General features: G+C 40.2%; 1 protein-coding gene across 2 annotated transcripts; it reads left to right on the top strand.

Moving 5' to 3' along the window:
- The first annotated feature begins 3,432 nt into the window (after positions 1 to 3,432).
- On the top strand, positions 3,433 to 9,501 carry LOC106606805 (GDP-L-fucose synthase). Of its 2 annotated transcripts, none has more exons than XM_014203159.3 (11): positions 3,433 to 3,555; positions 4,564 to 4,726; positions 5,232 to 5,358; positions 6,175 to 6,303; positions 6,782 to 6,855; positions 7,831 to 7,964; positions 8,164 to 8,228; positions 8,454 to 8,520; positions 8,642 to 8,721; positions 9,041 to 9,140; positions 9,375 to 9,501. In XM_014203159.3, the coding sequence occupies exons 2-11, from the start codon at positions 4,572 to 4,574 to the stop codon at positions 9,428 to 9,430; spliced, it is 987 nt and encodes a 328-aa protein (XP_014058634.1). In that variant the 5' UTR covers positions 3,433 to 3,555; positions 4,564 to 4,571; the 3' UTR covers positions 9,431 to 9,501. The 2 variants fall into 2 exon arrangements, with proteins under 2 accessions (XP_014058634.1, XP_014058637.1); XM_014203162.3 differs by having other exon boundaries at positions 3,435 to 3,555; positions 5,244 to 5,358.
- The last annotated feature ends 942 nt before the right edge of the window (positions 9,502 to 10,443 follow it).

Raw genomic sequence — 10,443 nt, 5'->3', positions numbered from 1 at the left:
ATAGACACTTAACCTCTATGGGCTAGGTGGGACGCTTGGGCCAGTGTAATCCCGTGGCGCGATATTCAAATACCTCAAAAATGCAAAAACTTCAATTTTTCAAACATATGACTATTTTACACCATTTTAAAGACAAGACTCTCGTTAATCTAACCACACTGTCCGATTTCAAAAAGGCTTACAACGAAAGGAAAACATTAGATTATGTCAGCAGAGTACCCAGCCAGAAATAATCAGACACCCATTTTTCAAGCTAGCATATAATGTCACATAAACCCAAACCACAGCTAAATGCAGCACTAACCTTTGATGATCTTCATCAGATGACAACCCTAGGACATTATGTTATACAATACATGCATGTTTTGTTCAATCAAGTTCATATTTATATCAAAAAACAGCTTTTTACATTAGCATGTGACTAGCATGTGACTAGCATTCCGACCGAACACTGCCGGTGAATTTATTAAATTACTCACGATAAACGTTCATAAAAAACATAACAATTGTTTTAAGAATTATAGATACAGAACTCCTCTATGCACTCGATATGTCCGATTTTAAAATAGCTTTTCGGTGAAAGCACATTTTGCAATATTCTGAGTAGATAGCCCGGCATCACAGGGCTAGCTATTTAGACACCCAGCAAGTTTAGCACTCACCAAAGTCAGATTTACTATAAGAAAAATGTTATTACCTTTGCTGTTCTTCGTCAGAATGCACTCCCAGGACTTCTACTTCAATAACAAATGTTGGTTTGGTCCCAAATAATCCATTGTTATATCCAAATAGCAGCGTTTTGTTCGTGCGTTCAAGACACTATCCGAAAGGGTAAATAAGGGTGACGAGCATGGCGCATTTCGTGACAAAAAATTTCTAAATATTCCATTACCGTACTTCGAAGCATGTCAACCGCTGTTTAAAATCAATTTTTATGCCATTTTTCTCGTAAAAAAGTGATAATATTCCGACCGGGAAAGCGTGTATACGTACAAAGAGAGAGAAAATAAAAACATCTCGTGCCCTCGTGCATGCGCCTGAGTCTCAGAGTAAGTACTCTGACCAGCCACTATCCAAACGCGATAATGTGTTTCAGCCTGGGGCTGCCTCGATATCATTCAGCTTTTTCCCGGGCTCTGAGAGCCTATGGGAGCCGTAGGAAGTGTCACGTTACAGCAAAGATCCTCAGTCTTCAATAAAAAGAGCCAAGATGAACAACAACTTGTCAGACAGGCCACTTCCTGTTCAGAATCTTCTCAGGTTTTTGCCTGCCATATGAGTTCTGTTATACTCACAGACACCATTCAAACAGTTTTAGAAACTTTAGGGTGTTTTCTATCCAAAGCCAATAATTATATGCATATTCTAGTTACTGGGCAGGAGTAGTAACCTGATTAAATCGGGTACGTTTTTTTCCCGGCCGTGTCAATACTGCCCCCTAGCCCTAACAGGTTAATAGCACGTTTTTAAGTTTCAAAAGATTGCGACCCCCCTACCCTTTGCCTCACAATGTTTTGATCCACTGCCAGTTCCTTAGTTGGCAAGGTAACAGAGGGGTCGTATCTACTGTCTGAAGGGCACTCAATGAACGTAACTGAAGTGAGGTTAATCCAGTCAATCGCGCACCCAACTAGCTGAATATGCAGAGCTAGCGCGCAAATATTAACTATTAAGCTAGCTATTCCATTTATGTGGCCTCGTCAAAGATGGAATCTTTGCTATCATCAATTTATTCCAAGATCAGCATGCAGATGATGTAAGTTAGTGCTTCAAAGTCCCTGCGATAAGGTTAGCGATAAACTGAAGTCCAAACTGAACAGAACTACACTCTCTTCTACCATTGTCTTATATATATTTAATGGTCTCGTTGCAAAAGCTAAATTGTCGCAAGGGAACTTTTATTTATTTATTTTATTTCACCTTTATTTAACCCGGGTAGCAAAGATTATAGCAAACACCACTGAAACGGAATTGGTGCTCGCTAGCTTTGCAAATTCAGCTATTGTTGGAAGCCAGCCAATATGAAACAAACTATTAAAATTACAAAAGGTTGCAGCATATGTTGTGTAAATGGTGAACTCATACAGCTGTCAACTCTTGTCATTTTAATCCATTTCACATTTGCTAGCTACCTCTTAGATCGAAGCCCAAATAGAATGATAAAAGATAAGATGATAGAAGCCCATCTCCTACTGTAAATAACCTACACACTGTGTGTGTGTGTGTAGCCAGCCAGCCAGCCAGGTAGAAAAATGGCAGAGTATTTTTCAGTACACCAAAACGCAAAGTAATAACCCTAGTAGCCTAATATCTCAAAGACTAGTTGATAAAATGTTCATAAGAAAGAAATGAAATTCTAATGGAAATGTTTCACAATGATGTCATTAGGCAGAGCAGGCAACAGATGGCACACAGACAGCAGAGCTGGGGACAGATATGCAGGGACAGACTGGCAGAGACAGGGAGTCTCAGGTAAGTTTGTTGAGTCTTTGTTTGGCAACATTATGAAAGGTTCTCAATTTTTTTGACTTGTAAAATAGGAACATAATTGGAAAATGCCATGGATACCCCCACTCTCAACTTAAACTGGTGACTGAACTAAGATTTGTTAAAGGCAATGGTATTGCTGTTGTGATTAGTTGTGTAGTTTTGGGTACCGGTAGTTAGGAGTACGGCAAACACCTTATTTCTTTGGTTCCTCAATATACATTTACCATATTACAATGTAGGCTATGTGTTACAGCACTACTTTTGGTGTCTCCCTCAGGAATTGCTCTTGAGAAAATTTCATGTAATTGTCCCCTCCAAAGTTGATATCAGATTTGCACTGTGGTGCAAAGTCACTATACCTGGCTCTTTACAATGGGGATTTTCTTTCTCTAATCAATCATACTCGTCATGGTATATTATTCAGTGGGTCAAATTGACCAGTTTCTAATATTAAAAGTTATTTGCCTGCCTATATAGCCCTATGTTGGATACAATGCCGCAACTGTGAAACAAAAGATAGTAAAATATATATTTTTTTATCTACTTGTGTCAGTATATTTTAATTAAGGAATGAAGAATTGATATGGTTTTATGAAAATGTTTTATGAGTCTATACTGAATTTGTTTTGTAGTGCGGATCTGGTACAACGCCATAAAACATTGCAATATAGAATCAACACCATAAATGCGGTAAAATCGCCTATACAGGTACCAGACAGAAGTTATATTAAATTTATGGTGTGGAGAAGAAAAAGGTTTGCTGGGGATTTTTTTCTTAACAGTCCTGGTATTTTCTTAATGTGTTACGTGAGTGATGGTGCGAGAAACTGGGATAGTCACCTGTAAGGCTACCACTCTCAGTAGAACCCTTTTTCTCTAAAAGTGTAGCTCACAGGTAGCCTATAAGAGCGACTCCACCTTGCGCCTGCGTATTTCCTATTGACAGGTTAGTGTGCAAGACAAGAGAGATAGCTTATACCTCATTTATGTACTTGAGCGTTCAGAAATAGGATCTAATACCGACTTCATTCCAGGAGAAAAAAATTCTAACTAAACATTTGACAGGTTTGAATTCATATATTTACTTTGTGTATTGATAAGATACATACTAAATAACACGAGGGTCTTGCCGAATTACAAATGTGACTGATTATACATTTTACATTTACATTTTAGTCATTTAGCAGACGCTCTTATCCAGTGCGACTTACAGTAGTGAATTCATTCATTTCATTTCATTTCATGCATTTAAAAAATAAAATAATTTTTACTGGCCCCCCGTGGGAATTCAAAATAGCTCACATAAACTATACGGATTAATATTAAAAATGTTTTGCCTTTATAAATGTTTGTCCTATAAGTCCTATTTATAGGCCTTTTGGTTGAATGAATGAGTGCTTTTGACTTCAACAATGTAGCCTAGGCTACATTTCATTTAAAATAGTAGGCCTAAACATTTTCTTTCGACAATTTGCTACTTTTAGCCTACTCTTGTCTGTGTTGCTAAAATAATGTCAGTGTTGTAGCCTATATGATCATCTGATGTTGTAATATACTGTTTGTAATATAGGCCTAACCGTTATTTCGAATAAACACATATTGTTTATTTTAAAATTATATACTGTATCTGTCGGTATTGGCGTAAGCTATTTGTCCTTTTGCTAAAATGAACATGATCATAATGCAATTCACACTTGAGCTTAATATTTAATAAGGCAAATTTATCTTATTTCAAAAGAAAAAAAACACATAAATGTAGATAGGAAATTAATACAAATAAGTAGCCTCCATGATTAATGAAATAGGCTACAACGAAATTGTAAATGAAACGAAAAGTGTGTTAATACAGTTAAACTTGCGTTTGATGTATAGCATGTTATTAATTTCTTATTAGCCTAAATGTATAACTATTCTTAGTTTTGTATTATCATCATTATTACGTTCAAAAGTAGACTATAAATAGGGCCATGATCACACTGTCATTCATATCAGCCTACTTTGTTTAGGGCTTCAGCGTAATAACAGTATGTGAATATCACAACTGAAAAATTAAAGTTAGCATTATTTGATCAGAGTGAGAGATGGATTCGCAGACGAAGCCTGAGCCGATGCGCGTGCTCGTCACGGGCGGATCCGGATTGGTCGGGAAGGCCATCGAACACGTGGTGAAACAAGAAGGCGGCTGTCTCGAGGGCGAGCAGTGGAACTTCCTCTGCTCCAAAGAGGCCAACCTCGTGTAAGTTATGTCACATGAACCTCATTCTCAGCAGAGCTGGTCTGAGGCTTGGTCGTTGCAGATAAAAATGACTTGTCTATATAGCGATGCCATGATCCCATATTCTACATGCCCGAGAAACACCAGCATGTATGTTCTACATAACATATTTCTATAGGAAATGTATGTCATGTTGCACTGTATGAAATCCTGTTATGACCCTTTACATCTGGGGCTGGTTTTGTGGTTCCAACAGGAACGACGTAGATCAAATAAATTCCCAAAATAAGTTCACTCATGGAAAAATTATTCTATTCTATTCTCTGCTATTCTATTATTTTCTAATCTATTCTATAGATATGTAGATTGATGCGTAGATACAGTATATATTTATAGAGTTTCTATATAGTTCCTGTTGGAACCACATTCAATGTTTAGCTACTTACATTCGTGCATGCATACTTTTATGAGATTGTTTCCCATTAAATGGGATGGTGATGATGATGATGATGATGATGATGAGCAGTTGTTCTGCCAGAGATCTACAACAGACAAGAGCAGTGTTTGAGAAGTATCGGCCCACCCATGTCATCCACCTGGCTGCCAAGGTGGGAGGACTCTATCTTCACATGAAGGAGAACCTACACTTTCTGGTGAGCTTACCTAACTACCCAGTTTGTTTCAATACCTAGGCTATACGTTTCTGTCCCAAAGTACATTTGTTCAATCAGGGATGGGACCAGAAATTCGGAACGGGCATTTCTAACTCACTGGCCCATTTTTTTTTGCCTGGCGCCCCAATTGTTAACCAAATAATGATAATGCTGTACAAAACCCCCAGTTTAGACAGGCTGATGGGCTGAAGATGGAACCAGCCCATCTGACATTTTTCCTGAACTGCCTAAAGGCCAGTCCGTGAAATGGTTTGTCTTATCTAGCTACCGGTTGAATGCACCAACTGGAAGTAACTCTGGAAAAGATCTTCTGCTAAATGACCTGAATGTAAATGTTTACCTGGCTGGGCAACTACTTAGGCTGAAATTCAATTGAACTTCTCAAAGCGAAGTTTACACAGTGACTTTGTTTGCAAATGTATTCATCTTAATTCCAAAAGGGTATTAATCCACCTGTTTATTTTTTTTATTTAACCTTTATTTAACTAGGCAAGTTAAGAACAAATTCGTATTTACAATGACGGGCTACAGCGTAATAGCAGTATGTGAATATCACAACTGAAAAAATAAAAGTTAGCATTCTTTGATCAGAGTGAGAGATGGTTTCGCAGACGAAGGCTGAGCCGATGTGCGTGCTCGTGACGGGCGGGGTGTTTGTGAGGAGTGTTTACAGGAGAGCTTCTTATCACTGTCTCTAAATGCATTCTTTGAATTCATTTGTGTAAAAACAAGTTATTGTGTAAAGCCACAATACAGGTTTTTTTGAATTGAGACCACAGTGTTTTGCCTTCACAGAGGGACAACCTTCGCATCAATGACAATGTGCTACAGACGTCTCACGAAAGGGGCGTCACCAAGGTGGTGTCCTGTCTGTCCAGCTGCATCTTTCCTGACAAGACCACATACCCTATTGATGAGAGCATGGTTAGTTTAACAACCAGTAAGACCATATCAATGAGAGCATGTTGTGTTTAACCTTAATACTAAAATACTATGGTGGCATCAAATTCCCTATATAGTGCATTATTTTTTAACCAGAGCCCTAATGATCCTGGTCAAAAGTAGGAGTTTTATTTAACTAGGCAAGTCAGTTAAGAACAAAGTCTTATTTTCAATGACGGCCTAGGAACAGTGGGTTAACTGCCTGTTCAGGGGCAGAACGACAGATTTGTACCTTCTCAGCTCGGGGATTTGAACTTGCAACCTTTCGGTTACTAGTCCACCAGCTCTAACCACTAGGCTACCCTGCCATTCAACAGTTTAGGGTGCCATTTGGGACTCAACCTAGTATGTGCCCTGTGACAGTAGAACTACTGTATGTTTTGGAACCTCTGGCCCTCTAACTGTGATTTTTAAGAAAAGATCGTGTATAATCACTCATGCTTTTTTCCCCTTCCCACAGATCCACAATGGGCCGCCACACGACTCAAACTTTGGCTACTCACATGCCAAAAGAATGATTGATATTCAGAACAGGTGAGCTGGTGACTAAACTGTTACTAAACAGGTACATTAGCACACAGTTGAAAGACCCACACCAGCCTTCCTAGCACCTCATTTATCACCTGATTTAATTAACAAAAGGTGCATTTCAGTAGCTGGTGCAGGCCCTTCATTACATGGCACAGCCCAGGTAGCACATACAGTGCCCTCCACTTATATTGGCAACCTTGGTAAACATGAGCAAAACTGGCTGTAAAAAAAATGTCTTTGCTGTTTATCCTCTTGGTCTTTCATTCAAAATATTCACAAAAAAATCTAACCTTTAATTGAAGTAAAATGATAAAAAAAAATACATGTGAAATAAATATTTTTCTCCAAAACATGTGTGCCACAATTATTGGCACCTCTAGAAATTCTTATGAGTAAAATCTAACTGAAGTATATTCCCATTCATATTTTACGTTAAGTTCACCTGAGTGATTAGGAATACTTAAGTGGTATGCCACTGGGATATAATTATCAGAACATTAATAAAACCTCCCAGGAAAACTTTCAGGGAATCATTGTAAACATTCTCAGAACGTCCCTGCAACCAAAAAATTTATATTCTCAGAACGTTAAAAAAAAACGTCAGTTTCACCGGTCAGGAAACTTAGGCCTTTGTTCCCAGAACCAATAGGAAACCAAAAACGTATGTTCCCACAACTTCCAATTAACCAAATATGGTAGCTGGGAAGTGGGGGGTGGCCCTTTCCTCTTTTTCTGGGAAGCAAGAGGGAAGGCCAATGACATCAGTATGCATTCATCAGACCAACCCCTTGAATTTCGCCATTGTGTGTAAAAACCCCCAACTATTTGGCAACAACAACAAAAAATTCTACCCTTAAGGGTTTGTACCTTTTACTGTATGTATACTTGGAATATCGTTTAAAAAAATTGCTGGAATGGGTCATTAATGTTCTAACCACAACATGAAGTGTGTGCGTGTGTGGACTTGATTGACAACAGGGGATACTTTGTGCAGCATGGGCGTCGCTACACCGCCGTAATCCCGACTAATGTGTATGGGCCCTATGACAACTTCAACTGTGAAAATGGTCACGTGCTCTCGGCACTCATGCATAAGACATATGCTGCTAAAAGTAAGTAACACTCACACTACTGCACACACCACACACAGCCACCCCCGCACACACACACACGCACACACACACACCACACACACACACACACACACACACACACACACACACACACACACACACACACACACACACACACACACACACACACACGCACACAGATACAAACACTTACTCCTTTCTACTCTTCTTCTGACAGAGGAGGGAACCCCTCTACAGGTGTGGGGCTCCGGAACACCCAGGAGACAATTCATCTACTCTCTGGTATGTTTAGTGAATTACTCTGTGTGTGTGTGTGTGTGTGTGTGTGTGTGTGTGTGTGTGTGTGTGTGTGTGTGTGTGTGTGTGTGTGTGTGTGTGTGTGTGTGTGTGTGTGTGTGTGTGTGTGTGTGTGTGTGTGTGTGTGTGTGTGTCGTGTGTGTGTGTGCGTGTCAGTGCAATGTCAGATATGTGTGTGTGTGTACATTACATCTGTGTGTGTTTTCTCAGGATGTAGCACGTCTGTTCCTCTGGGTGCTGCGGGAGTATGATGAGATTGACCCCATCATTCTCTCTGGTGAGTCCAACATGGTGTGTGTGTGTGTGGGGGGGGGGGGGGGGGGGTGATCAGTCAATGTGTGTGCGTGTGTGTACCGTATGTAACTGGACCAAGCTCCTTTGACCCTTGTATCTCACAGTGGGGGAGGAGGAGGAGCTCCCCATCAAGGACGCCGTAGAGATGATTGCAGATGCCCTGGACTTCAAAGGCCAAATAGTTGTATCCTTCCACAGGCTGTGTACACCTGATAGGAGTTGCCCCTAGGCACAGATCTAGGATCAGTGTATCAACCCCAATTCCTAACCTTAACCGTTATTCAAATTTGACCTTAGATCAGTGTCTAGAACCAATCTAGTAGAATCCTTAGTACAACACCAGCAACCACATCTAGAGGTTCATTACACCTGTTGGACTGACAGACGTACAGATGTAGTACATTAAAAGCCCACTCGGACTGGCTACCCCCCGTATCCGTTGCACTGTAACTATGCCATCTCCCTGTGCTTTGCCTTTTGTGGCCCTTGACCTATGACATCAGTTCGACACCAGCAAGTCAGACGGTCAGATGAAGAAGACGGCCAGCAACGCCAAGCTGCGACGCTACCTCCCTGACTTCACCTTCACGCCGCTCTCTGAAGGTCAGAGATTCAAATATTGAGGGTTGTATTTTCTGTCCAGAAAACAACTCAATATTGTAGTTGGAATTAGTTTCCTTGTAAATAACACAGACGCATTACAGCATGATATTTGATACCAATCTGGTTATTGGTCGTTTTATGATTATGATGAAAGCAACATTCACAGCGATTAAACCACTCTTCCAAAATGCACAGTATCCATAGATGACTGACTGTGTCTCTCCTCCCCTACAGGTATCAAGAAGACCTGTGATTGGTTCGTGAACAACTACGACATAGCCCGAACATGAAGACCAATGAAGATAGAGACAGTGAACTCTGATTGTTTAATGAAAAAGAAGAGGGCTACGTCCCAATACTACTACTGTGCCTTCCTAGTCTTGTGTCCTTGCCTTCATGTCAACTGATAAGTGAAAGTTCTGGATAGGTTTCACCATATGGCCGGTTAAGTTTTGTCAGATCAGTGGTACACATCACTCACAATTTCTGTGAAACTGGAGGCTGTTATACCCCACCTTGTTGTTCTCCCCAGAAACCATTTTGGATCCTTTCTCCTCAATTTGCACCGTTGATGTCAGGGATTGACATTAAGGTTTGAAAGGCTCTTGCCTTTGGAGCCAACTGTTTCTCATCATTCACTGGCCTCGGTCCAGACACTGCAGATCATAATACTGGTTTGTGTTAAAAGATAGACACCCCATGTGATTTATCTGGGATAAACATAAACTAGAATAGGCCAACCTATGTAGAGCCATCAGACACTGTAATATAAAGTTAACTTCCTGAAGAATCTTGAGAATTAGGACATCACTGTCGCTCCACCTCACTGTAAAAATAAAATCGTAGAAACAGGACAGGAAGAAGCAGGTTTTTAGGGGGTCACACGACAGTTTCAAATGTCAACGTTTGACGATAACACTGAGGAAGCCAAGATCATTTGGGATCTGCCAGTAATCGCTCCATTAATAAACAGTCAGATGTGCCATCAGTATATTTTACTCTACTTGGCACATCTTGTCATTTTCCTCAGGAGAGGAAGAAGCAGGTGTAACATTAATAAGCCTACACCTGTCGTATCATGCTGAATAATGATGAATGACTTCTGCGGAACATGGTTTCTCTACTACACAACCACTTCTCCATGGCATGAAGAAGTACAGGCCAACAGTAGACTGTCATTGTAGTACACACTACTCTTATCCAAGTAAGTACATACACAACAGTTGCTGCAAAGTAGATGTCCAATGAATCCACTGGATAGCACTGTAGACTTCTGGCAGAACCTCAAAGAATGTTAGTGCGT

This window comes from Salmo salar, chromosome 06 (genome assembly GCF_965601325.2).
Source record: "Salmo salar chromosome 06, fSalSal1, whole genome shotgun sequence".
Classification (NCBI taxonomy): Eukaryota; Metazoa; Chordata; class Actinopteri; order Salmoniformes; family Salmonidae; genus Salmo; species Salmo salar.
The sequence above is the reverse complement of the archived record's forward strand: the minus strand, read 5'-3'. Positions and strand labels throughout refer to the sequence as shown.